Below are 12720 nucleotides of genomic sequence, written 5' to 3' on the forward strand. Positions count from 1 at the left end.
CCAGCGAGGCACCACCAAGTGAGGGGTTTGATCCTTTTTGTTTTCTTTTCCAGACAGGGTTTCTCTGTAGCTTTGGAGCCTGACCTGGAACTCGCTCTGTAGACCAGGCTGGCCTTGAACTCACAGAGATCCGCTTGCCTCTGCCTCCCGAGTGCTGGGATTAAAGGAGTGTGCCTCCAATGCCTGGCTGGGGTTTCATTCTTAAAAGACTGCATGAACCCAGCTTTGCTCATGTATGTGAACAGCAGGAATGAGATAGCCCTGTGTGCCAGAACACCAGGGCTGGTAGAAGTCTCAGAGAGGATGCTGCCAGGTACCTTCAGGTTGCTCCTGTGGAAACTACAACTTCAAAGGAAAATCAGATAACTGTCCACCCAGGGTTATTTTTATTTTTATTTTGGTATATAGATTTAGGGATGAAACCCAGAGACTTGAGAATGCGGAGCAAGAACTCTACCAGCCAATATTTTAAAAATCTCCAGCAGGGGGCAGCAAACTTAAACATGTATCTCAATGCTTACAATTATTTCACAAGAGTAGTTTCATATGTACTGGAGATGGGCAGATAGGGTTTTCTACATACTCTTGGCTGACCTAGAACTCAATATATAGACCAGGATAGCCTTGAACATTAAGATATCCTCCTTTTGTTTCCATATCCTGGATACTAGGATTACAAGCAAGATTACTCTAATTTTCCCCACTTTGATTTATTGTGTATGTGTGTGGGCACCCACATGCCACAGTATGGGTGTGGAGGTCAGAAGAAACACTGCAGGAGATGGTCTGTCCTTCGGTCATGTGGGTCCTGGGTTTGAATTTAGATCATCAGGCTTGGCAGTGAACATTGTTACCCAAGGAGCAATGGCCCAAGAAGACATTTTTTTAAAAAGCGATTTATTTTTAATGTGTGTTGATGTTTTGCCTGCATGTATGGGACAGAATAGCCTGCAGGTTTAATTGACCTGGGTGAAATTTACCATTCTTGTGTCCTGAGTGATGAAATACAAGTATGTGTCACCACACCCAAGTAAAGATTTTTTATTTTTAAATTTTATGTGCGGTATGTGTGTGTGTATGGCTTTCTTGTGTGTGTGGACAGGCACATGCCTAAGCCAGAGGTCAATATGTACTGCTTTCCTTATGACTCTCCACCTCATTTGGGGGGAGGGTGGTACAAGACAGGGTTTCTCTGTGTAGCTGTCCGGAACTCAGCAGACCAGGCTGCCCTCAAACTCACAGAGATCTGCCTGCCTCTACCTCCTCCACTGAACTTGGAGCCTTCTGATACTGCAAGACCAACTGAGGATTACAGGTAGGCACCAGGGAGCCGCTGGGGATCTAAACTCAGGTCCTCACACTTTTCCAAGGAGCCATCGCCTCTGCCCAGTTAGATGGTATTTCTGAGAAATCCGCGGTGCAGAGTTGCTCAGAAATCTTAGTGTGGGGCCCAGGCAGAGCTGAAGGAAGTACTACTTCTCCCTTGTGGGACCCTCACCTAATGTGGTTCCCTGAGGCCTCATCTCATCTGTAAAAGGGACAGCAGGCAACCGGTTCTTGGACCAGATCAAATGTGCAGTCAACTCTGCATCCCACCGAATCTGAGAGAGGAATTAAGTCTGGGTCACTCGAGACCAGCTTGAGCACCGTAGCTGGAAAAAGTCACTGTTACTCATGTATCTTATGTATATGAGTGCTCTATTTGCCTGTATGCCTTCATGACAGATCCCACTAAAGATTTTTGTGAGAGCTACCATGTGGTGGCTGGGAATTGACTCAGGACCTCTGAAAGGGCACCCAGTCTAGCCCTCAGAAGTCACTCTTAGAAGGCCCTCAAGACCCGGAAGGATCGCTTAAAGAGGAGGGACAGCTGAAGGCGCCTGCTCTGGCAGAAATCCAGTACTTTGGGGTTGGGGAAGCCGGGGGTGGAGGGGAGTGAAGTATTTAGGCCGCACTGAAGACTTAGGATAGGATTGTCTCCAGGTACCGCACCCGCGCTGCTGTTACGCCGTTTTGGCGTCGGCTAATTTCAGCTCCGCCCCTCCACTGTGCCGTCAAATAAACTGGGCGTTTCCATCCAGGCCCCCCCAAAGCTGTCGCAGTCACCACCCTGCGGGCAGCCGCTGCTCTCCGGGTCGGCTCGCCCGCTCACTCTTCCGGACTCCCAGGCCTGGGTGGGGCTGTGAGTCCCGGGAGGCCGATCCTGGCCACCCCCTCTACCTGGGACTTTCCTCAGACCAGAGCTGCACAAAGATCTCGCTGTCCTTCCGCGTCCAATCGCCTTCCTCCCCCCTCCCTCCCCTCACCTGGCCCCTGCATCGACCCTACAAGTCTCCTCCCCTTCTCATTTCCAGCTCCTTTTACAGAGTTTGGTTTGAACTTTCGAACCTGCCAATCATCGCCCTCGGTGCGGCCCGGGGCGGGGTCCGGTGTTCTCCCTCCTGACGCTTGGCTCGGGCCAGCCTATATAAGACTTCTCCTGGAGGCTGATCTCACACGGCTTCTCCCCGGGACTCCTTGGTAGTCTACTAGTGGGAGGTCTTCATCACCCTCTCTTAATTCAGACTTCGCGGACCACGTCCAAGACAATATGGTGAGTGTGACTTTGGGGCAGCGATCGGGTGTTCTGAAGGGACCGGGGGAGCTGCGGGCTGCCCGGGGTTCGGTGCCTGCCACAGCCCCCGACGGCCGCCTCCAGTTGGATTGGCTTCTAGTGGGAAAGTTTTGTCCACCAAACCAGGGTCGCTTTGGTCTGGAAGACTCGCCCTGGGTACGTCCCTCATGATGATTTTGGGAGCACATCCCGTCTGGGTCGCTCGCTGCCTCGGGAAAGGCAGGGAGCTTTCACATTAATCACAAGAGAGATCAGAAACTAAAAGGGCTTCCTTTTTCTCAAGTGATGTCACTTTTCCAGCTGGGGTACCCCAGAGGACCTGGTGCGGAACGGACGGAGCAAATACTTCCGGGCACTGTCCACGCCCTGTGACTCGCTGCTGAGTCACCTGTGGCCAGTCCCGGGACCTTCCAGCTGCAGCTGTGCACCTGGGAAGGCAAGCTCCTCCGTGGAAGAAAATAATTAACCGTCAAATCCCCAAGTCCATTCTATTTCTAGTGTTAGTTCAGCTAAATGAAACACGTCCATTAAATCTTTTAAAATTAAGCTAAATTACTACTAACAACATTTATTTTGGGTTTTTTTGGGGACAGTTTCTCTGTATTGCTTTGGAGCCTGTCCTGGAACTCACATTGTAGATCAGGCTGGCCTTGAACTCACAGAGATCTACTTGCCTCTGCCTCCCAAATGCTGGGATTAAAGGTGTGCGCCACCACTACCGAGCAGTACTTTGTTTTTTTAAGAACTGTCTCATGTATCACTTGCTGTCCTTGAAATGACTGTTGTCAATGACGACCTTAAACTCAAGATCCTCCGGTCTCCAACTTCAAGTGCAGTGCAGGGATTACTCATCTAGCTCAACAATGTTAGTTCAGCTCTGAAGAAACTGGACTCAGGATGGGGGTTAGCCGCCTTTAATCACCGACTCTGAAGGTAGAGGCAGTCAGGTCTCTTGAGTTAAGGTCAGCAACACTTGGGGGGGGGGGTGTTAAGGCAGGGATTGATTATTCCTGAGTTTGGGGCTTGTCCCAGACTAGTGTGGGCTACAGAGTGACTAATCTTGGAAGAAGGAACCTTGAGTTTAGCGTTTAGGAGAGCATTTGCCTAGCCTGGAAGCCACTGAGTTCATCTTCAGTACCTCAGAAGAAAAGGGAACAAAATCATAAATCACTAGCTGTCAAAAGAAGCTTAAAAGAAAACCCCATACCAGCATTGTTTTTGTGAAGGGTTTCATTTCCCAATTCAAAATGCCGGACTCCACTAGCCACCTTTTGACCTCGCTCCTTCCCACGTGTTTCTCATAAAACTGTTAAGGTCAGTGGGTGGTGGTGCCTGCCTTTAATCCCAGCACTAAGGAGGCCAGCCTGGTCTACAGATTTTTCTCTGTAGTAGAGGATGACCTTGAACTGCTGCTTTCCTACCTCAAACCCTAGGACTGGAATTACAGGCTTGTGCCACCAGGTCTAGGATAGATGGAGCTGGGATAGAGCATAGAACTTCACACTTGCTGGTTGGGCAAGACCTCTCCCAACTGACCTGAATTCCCCAGTCCCAAAAGCTGGTGCTGACTTTTGTCTCACTTATGTGTGGGTGTGATTAGTATTGTTGGTATGTTTGTGGGTGCAGGCGTTTTCCTTGGGGTTGAGGCTTTATAGTAAGCCCCCTTTACCAGATGAGCCTACTCTCCTTTCACAACCCAAGAAACTTTTTTTCTTTTTTTTTGTTCCAGGCAGGGTTTCTCTGTATTGTTTTGGAACCTGTCCTGGAACCAGCTCTATAGACCAGGTGGCCTTGAATTCAAAGAGATCTGCCTGCCTCTGCCTCCTGAGTGCTGGGATTAAAGGCTTGTGCCACCAACACCCAGCCCAAGAAACTTTCTATTAAAATAAGTATTCATGTTTCAAAAATGTATTCTGAAAGAGGGATTCAGTAAGAAACTCATGTGTAGTTACAAAAGTATGTAACAGTTGGCTTGAGTGCCTTTAACCAAGCAAAACCAAAAAGATACAATCCGGAAAAGCCCGAGGCCTCGTTAGGCAAGTACTGGTTAAGTGAATGGCTTTTTGAAAGACAAGCTGCTTTTCCAGTTGAGGCTGGACTAGACTAAGTGACTCATCTGCCTTTTCCTATTCCAGGTGGCTTCTAGGGGACAGCCTTGTTTCCTACAGGTTTTTACATTTATCTTGGGAAAATGGGTTCCCTCTTTCTAAGTAGGTTCTAGGGATTGAACTCAAATCATCCAGCTTGGCAGAAATTAACCTTAACTGCTCCAAGCCATCTTGGCTGCCCAAAGAAGCAGTATAGACTGACTAGAGTACCAAGAGTCTGCTGGTGGGGTAGCTACTTGAATGAGTCTCAGACACTCCTTCCTTAGGCCTGTGTGTGGCTCTCTAGATTTGGGACTGTGGAGGTCATTGGAACTGGAGCTGCACCTCCCCCACAGTCCACAGGGCTGGAGACCCTGAACTCAGTGATAGGGTCTGAATCCTTGATTGCTTTATGGGAAAGATGAAAGGGAAGGGCATGGCAGGTCAAAGGTTGCCGGTAAAATCTTGTTTTATTACCCTGGGCTGTGAAACTGATAGAGACCTGGGGTTTGAATTGAGTTTCCTACTAGGGAGCTCTGAATGCATTTTTCTTTGTTTTTACTTTGGAACTCCAGCTAATAGACTTCTGCTCTCCTAATCCAGGATGGGCCTTTCCCACCTGGACCAAACATTTCTAGAAATACCTTCACAGAAATACCCAGAGGAAAGGATGGTGGTGCCTCATGCCTTTAATCCCAGCAGCACTCTGGAAGCAGAGGCAGGTGGATTTCTGAGTTGGAGACCAGCCTGGTCTACAAAGATAGTTCTAGGACAGCCAAACCCTGTCTCAAAAAAATCCCAAATAACGAAGTCTTTAACTTGAAGAAAATAGTAGCAATAGTGGGAGATTTATTATGTCTTTTTTTTTTTTTTTTTTTTTGCCAGAATCAAAGTCTCATCTCTCAACACTGAGATATGAACATCTGTTCCCTCTCAATCCTGTGGGCCCATTGTCTGTAGTCTTTGTCTCATTTGACTAATAGAATATGGGTTTGGTAACTGAGCAAGGAAAGGAAAACAAGTATTTCCCCACTGTTAAATTCTTGTACTTTCCCACAGTGCCAGAAATGTATAATGTAATCTACTAGGGAACAACCAATTCTCTCCAGCCCCATTTCTTAAATTCTGTGGTAAGGTTTTGGGAGCCGTCTGGACCTTACACCATCCTTTCCTTCCACCAGATGGCTTGACAGGGGAGGAAAAATGTTCTCAGTACAGATTAGAGTCTTCACTAGGTGGAAAGGCTGCCTCTCTGACCACACTTTAGCACACAGCTAACTGCTTATCTAGCATTTTCTCTGAGTCATTGGGCTGGTTTGGGCTGGTTTTAAGGGGAGAGGGAAGTTTTGTCTCCTAAAGAACTGGATTAAAGAGAGGAACCACAGCGAGCTCTGAAGTTAATGTGACTCAGCCCTGGAAGGAAGGGTTCTGCCTCAGGAGCTGGGGAATTCTGGCATAATCTTATCTAGTATGCTGTTGTAAAGTGGGAACTGATCCAAACTATTAGGGATAGTCAGTGGAAGGGCCTGGCCTTGTCTAGTAGGTCATTAGCATTAATGCCTTACTGAGAATATTTTTCCTTGAGTTAGATCTTTTCCTTTATAAAATGTAGTCCTAGGCAGGACTGGCCTCTGAAAAGTGATTATCTTGAAGGTTTTCATTTAGATGTGAGCCATCCCTTCCTTAATTCCTCACTTGTCCTGTTTTGACACTATTTTCCCTATCCCACAGCGTGAGTGCATCTCCATCCACGTTGGCCAGGCTGGTGTCCAGATCGGCAACGCCTGCTGGGAGCTCTACTGCCTGGAACATGGCATCCAGCCTGATGGCCAGATGCCAAGTGACAAGACCATTGGAGGAGGAGATGACTCCTTCAACACCTTCTTCAGTGAGACAGGCGCTGGCAAGCATGTGCCCCGGGCAGTGTTCGTAGACCTGGAACCCACAGTTATCGGTGAGTGGCATTCTGTCCTGGTCACATTCTCAGAACCTCTCTTCAGACCCCGAAGGGTGAATGAGTGAGCGAGCTTGTGTCAGCTGTTGGTGAAGGCTGATTTTTGTCTCCTTTTCCAGATGAAGTCCGCACTGGCACCTACCGCCAGCTCTTCCACCCTGAGCAGCTCATCACAGGCAAGGAAGATGCTGCCAATAACTATGCCCGTGGCCACTACACCATTGGCAAGGAGATCATTGATCTTGTCTTGGACAGAATTCGCAAGCTGGTAAGTGCAGTGGGCTATGGGGGAGAGGGTTCTATGCACTATGGTTTACTAAGATTTAGGGTATTAGCTCATTCATTCATTGAGGACACTTAACCTGAGACCCAATAAGCTTCACCATCCCATCCCCTATCCCCATCTGTGCCTTCCCCCAACCTCTAACACACACAATGAACACTATGTTAAGCCTCTTTGTTTCAAGCTCAGACATTCACACTCCTTAGTCACACTAAGTAGGTGGCTAAGGCCTATGTGTGACTAATTGATAAAACTCATTTGAAAATCTGAACAGGAATTTCATGTTAACAGTGAAAGGTCACAGCTGTGGCTATAGCTCATTCATAGAGGTAGTCACCTGGCATTTACAGCGCCCAGGCTTCAGTCCTCAGCACAGAAGAAACAAAGTTTCAGGGCCCAAGGAGTCATTTTTGAGCCATTTAGAAATAGCCTACAGGGGCTGGAGAGATGGCACAGCAGTTAGACTGGTTTGATTCCCACCCACGTGGTGGCTTACAACTGTAACTCCAGTCCCAGGGGATCTGATGCCCTCTTCTGGCCTTGGTAAGTAACACACACACACACAAGTACATAGGCAAAGTAAAATTAGAAAGAGAGCCTACAGAAGAGTCCTCCAACAAAACTTGAGGTGCAAAGAGATTCCTTATCTGGGAAGCTTGTCTTTGAAGATTTAAGATCAGAAATCCCAGGGTGGGTAATTTCCTAACAGTCAGGGCAGCAAACTGGCTCCAACTGAATAGAACTAAGCAAGTCTAGTCCTATCAGGAAAGCTGGCAAGTGTGTTTTAATGAATTAATGATTACCACTCTGACTACCCTTTGTGGAGCTTGTAAGTGATTAACAGAAAAAAGTATTCAAGACCCGGCTGAGCTGGAGTGGGTTACTGGGGAAATCACATACTCAAAGTCACTGCTTGCCTCAACTTCTGCTTTTCTCAGCATCCATCAGAACTGGATTAATCTTTCCAATGCAAATGAAGTTTAACTACACTGACTTGGGTAGATATTAGGGCCCTGCCTGGAGAGGTACAGAAACCTAGTAAAAGCCTGAGATGATTGCTACTTGAAGAATTAATTATATTTGACCTTGGTGATACTGTGTCTACAGGCTGCATAATGGATGAGACTGACAGGGACCCACCTGATCCACTTGTATGTAATTACAGTGCAGACCAGGAAATACTTTGAAAGGTCTCAACTTAGAGGTAGAGATGTAGCTTTGTAGTAGGGTGTTTGTCTAGCATGTACAAGGTTCCATCTCTAGGACTGTAGAAAAGTATGGAGGTCAAATTTGGCCTGCTGTTTTGTAACAATTTACTAGTCAGAGTAGACCAGTTGAATGGAGCGAAGAGCCCCAGTGACCTGAGGTCTAGTGGAATGCTGATTAAAAATGAAAAGTGCCCCTCCCCCACCACAAACTCAGTGTTCTCCTGTGCCAAGCATTATTCCAAGTATTCGTTTAATTTTCAGCCTCAGCTAGGTCACTACTCTGATTTAATAACTGAGATAGAGAAATTAATTTGTCTGTCCCAAATGAGGAGGGTGAGGCTTGCCCTGACCCAGCTTGACAGTACCCTGGGCAGTGAAACTTGGCTATCCTGTGTACCTGTTTAGATGTTTCACACAGATCTGGCAGCACATGAGTCTGAATCTGGCTGGACCTTGATAACTCCAGCTAATGACAAAGGTGCCCTTGTGGTCTGACCCACAGCAAGGTCACTTAGAACCCGCCTACCCAGCTACTAAAGCATGATGTGTGTCTGTTCAGATCTAATGTCTTAATGGAGATGAAAGTAGTTCGTTAAAATCAGTTTTAGAAGTCTGACACTGAGCATTTCGAAGCCTTTCGTAACTGCTCTTACCAGCTACTCTTGGACTCTGAACTTAATCAGTAGTTAGTCACAGACTCAAACACCGACTGCAGCTTCCACAAGATGTCTGTCAACATTAAAATGAACTCTTTTCTTACAGGCTGACCAGTGCACAGGTCTTCAGGGCTTCTTGGTTTTCCACAGCTTTGGTGGGGGAACCGGCTCTGGGTTCACCTCCCTGCTGATGGAGCGGCTCTCTGTTGATTACGGAAAGAAGTCCAAGCTGGAGTTCTCCATCTACCCAGCCCCCCAGGTTTCCACTGCTGTGGTTGAGCCCTACAATTCCATCCTCACCACCCACACCACCCTGGAGCACTCTGATTGTGCCTTCATGGTAGACAACGAGGCCATCTATGACATCTGTCGTAGAAACCTCGACATTGAGCGCCCCACCTACACTAACCTTAACCGCCTTATTAGCCAGATTGTGTCTTCCATCACTGCTTCCCTCAGATTTGATGGGGCCCTGAATGTTGACCTGACAGAATTCCAGACCAACCTGGTACCCTACCCTCGCATCCATTTCCCTCTGGCCACATATGCCCCTGTCATCTCTGCTGAGAAAGCCTACCATGAGCAGCTTACAGTAGCAGAGATCACCAATGCCTGCTTTGAGCCAGCCAACCAGATGGTGAAATGTGACCCTCGCCATGGTAAATACATGGCTTGCTGCCTGCTGTACCGTGGAGATGTGGTTCCCAAAGATGTTAATGCTGCCATTGCCACCATCAAGACCAAGCGTACCATCCAGTTTGTGGACTGGTGCCCCACTGGCTTCAAGGTTGGCATTAATTACCAGCCTCCCACTGTGGTACCTGGTGGAGATCTGGCCAAGGTCCAGAGAGCTGTGTGCATGCTGAGCAACACCACAGCCATCGCAGAGGCCTGGGCTCGCCTAGATCACAAGTTTGATCTGATGTATGCCAAGCGTGCCTTTGTGCACTGGTATGTGGGTGAAGGTATGGAGGAGGGTGAGTTCTCTGAGGCTCGTGAAGACATGGCTGCCCTAGAGAAGGATTATGAAGAGGTTGGGGCAGATAGTGCTGAAGGAGATGATGAGGGAGAAGAATATTAGCCCACGTGCTGCAATTTTACACTTGTCTTGTCTTTGTCTTTGTGTGTATATGACTGTCTTAAACTATCAATAAAGGTGTTTCCAGTTTAAGCGGGAAACTGGCTTCTGGTTCACAGCTTCTGCCTTGAGATGGAATTTTGCCATGAGTGCTGTCATGACATTACAGATGTCACTGTCCCTGATTTGAGTCAGAATCATGACCCATTTAGTGGGTCCAACTGAGGCTAGTGATGAGCTGACCATTTTCAAGTACCTTCTAGTGTTCTGTGATTATCAGTTTTTTTTTTTTTCATTTAAGTATGATTGCTGGTTGGGGAAGGCAGGTTTGGCTGAGTCAGCGAAGGATTCTTTTTTAACAGGTTGTCAGTGTATGTGTGTACTTATATAATAGATTGCAATATATTTGAGCCCTCTAACCAAGGCCCTGTAGCAAGCAGGGTTGATAGCAGAAAAATGTTACTAGAGGCCAGGTTGTGCTGGCACACCTTTATTTAATTCCAACACCCAGCAGGCAAAGGTAGCAGACTGATCCAAATTCAAGACTATATACAGAGTTCCAGGTCGCATGTCTGGGTGGGCTTAGGGGTGGGAGAGAGTAGGTGGGGTTATTAGGAGACCACACTTATGAGAAGACACGACTAAGTGTATTTTACCCATTATTGCCTGGTCAATATTGTCTCAGCTCTCATCAGCTATCAGGGTGGTCCCACAAGTCATCCAAATTGTGTGAAACTGGAATGCCACTTCTCTGGCACCAGGGCATCAGGCTAGTCCTTTTCATATTATGGCAGAAATGTAATTCTTTGCAGTTCATTGTTTGAATAGTCTGATAGTGTTTCCAGACACTCTCGCTGTCAGTGTGAAGAGGGCATGGGTACTGTGGTTGCCTGGTGAGCTTAGCCTGGTTTGAATTCGTGTACTAATGGTGTTGGTAGGTTTTGAACTAAGCAGTTGTCAAATGCAGAAGGACCTGGTTTTGGTGGGGCAGAGTTGCTGGCATAGCCACTTTGCCCAGTGGGGCCTGATTACCAGCTTTCACCAGGCAGCTTTATATGCTTTACCAAGGCTCACAAAGCCTTGTGAGAAAGTAGGCCTTAAAAAGTGTTCAAGTGTGGGGTGGTGGCTCATGTCTGCACTCCTGCACTGGAGGCTGAATCCAAAGCGAACCCAGACTTCTGAGTTCTAAGCCATTTAAGTGAGATCTTACCCACCCACCCACCCCCACCTCCCACAACACACACATACCAAAAGTATGGCATTGTTGATTTGTAACTCCAGCTCCAGGGAATCTGATGCCCTCTTCTGGCCTCTGCATATGTGTACACACACAAACACACACACCTGTTTAAAATCCCAGCACCTTGCACAAGCATGTCTGGGCACAGCTTGGCAAGCTCTTTTTTTGGGGGGTGGGGCTCCCTGTTATCTCTGCCTGAGACATTTCTACAGCATTCCTATAGCAGCTTCTGTGGTCTTTGTGCTTGACAAAAACTGCTGCTGAGCCTCAGCTCTAAGCTGACAGGGACCTATCAGACTAGTTCTTCCAGAAGCCTGAGGGATAGGTGGGCGGGCTAGCTAGGATAACAACCAGATGTTTGTACTGGCCACAGTATGTGACTGGAGAAAATGGGGAACAGATAAATCAATTTCAGGCTAGCCTGACACCTAGCCTACCTGAAAGGTTCATTTTCCAAGCCTGCATTTCCCACAAAAGGCCCCAAGAGCCAGGTGGTTGTGGCACATGTAGATTTCAGTGAGTTCAAGGCCAACCTGGTCTACAAATTGAGTTCCAGGACAACCAGGGCTCTTACACCGAGAAGCCCTGTTTCAAAAAACAAAACCATGCCCCAAGAAAGAAAGTACTCAAAGGCCCATATGTGGTCCCTCAGCTTTCAGAAAGACCTGGTGGAGCCTGCCCCATCCCCCAGCCCAGCATTGGAGGGACCTTGCTAATTTCCCCAGTAAGCCTTTTGGATGAGGTTTATACATGAGCCAAGATGTGAAGAGCTGAGAAACTTTCAGCAGGGGTGAAAAAAGGTGAGAGAAAGATAGCTTAGCGGAGGAAAAATATCTCTGAGGAAGAGCCTAGGGAATCCAAGAGCAAAGTGCCGGTGGTCGGGGAGGAATCTGTCCTTGTAATGATAATTTTCCCACTCCTGTGTGGGTGGGAAAGTGCATAGAAGTTAGCCTGCAGCAAGAACAAATATACCCCAAGGTCCAAGCCATTGCTTTACGGTGACAGTCATCTGATCTGCCCTTGAGCGCAAATGGAAAATCTGGTCTCAGGATTGCTCTGGAGGTCTGGTGGCATAAATGGACAGAGCCTAAGGTGGGCTTCTGAGATGGGCTGTGGCTCCCATCCTCATAGCCTGGACAGGGGCTTTCATGCCCTCAGCAATAGTCTCTGCTGCTCCCCCCCATGCTGGCCCTGAGGGGCAAGTGGGCTGAGGCAAAGCTCCTCCAAATCAAGAAACAGAAAGGACAGGTAGGGAAAGCCTGCCTGTGTACTTGTGCACTCAAGTGTGTAGGCAGCTGGTAGTAAATGTCTGCGCACCAACAGAAATCTGTTAGGTCATGGGATGCCTTCTAAGTTAAAAAGCTAAAAATCCAGCCTGGAGCTGGAGAGATGACCTACTGGTTAAGAGCACTTGCTGTTTGGGAAGATGACCAGGGTTTAGTTACCAGCACTCTTATCTCATGGCAGCACACAATCATCTGTAACTCCAGTTCCAGGGGTCTCTGCTGGCCACGTGTAAGCAAATACTCATACATGTAAAATTAAAAATAAGAATTCAGCCTGAAGAGACTAGTCTTCTGGAATGTTCTGTATGGCATCC

General features: G+C 47.6%; 1 protein-coding gene across 1 annotated transcript; it reads left to right on the plus strand.

Annotated features, from left to right (window-relative positions):
• Window positions 1–2519: 2519 nt before the first annotated feature.
• On the plus strand, window positions 2520–9973 carry LOC127226048 (tubulin alpha-1C chain). The gene is made up of 4 exons (XM_051189842.1): window positions 2520–2593; window positions 6433–6655; window positions 6775–6923; window positions 8909–9973. Exons 1-4 carry the CDS (start codon window positions 2591–2593, stop codon window positions 9881–9883), a joined length of 1350 nt encoding a protein of 449 aa, XP_051045799.1. The 5' UTR covers window positions 2520–2590; the 3' UTR covers window positions 9884–9973.
• Window positions 9974–12720: the final 2747 nt, after the last annotated feature.

Source organism: Phodopus roborovskii, unplaced genomic scaffold (assembly GCF_943737965.1).
Source record: "Phodopus roborovskii unplaced genomic scaffold, PHOROB, whole genome shotgun sequence".
Lineage (NCBI taxonomy): Eukaryota > Metazoa > Chordata > Mammalia > Rodentia > Cricetidae > Phodopus > Phodopus roborovskii.

Bases quoted from the DNA above. Each gene is read 5' to 3' on its own strand.
- LOC127226048 (XM_051189842.1), top strand. The intron at 6,656-6,774 runs GTGAGTGGCATT...CTCCTTTTCCAG, and splicing joins CCTGGAACCCACAGTTATCG to ATGAAGTCCGCACTGGCACC. The intron at 6,924-8,908 runs GTAAGTGCAGTG...CTTTTCTTACAG, and splicing joins TGGACAGAATTCGCAAGCTG to GCTGACCAGTGCACAGGTCT.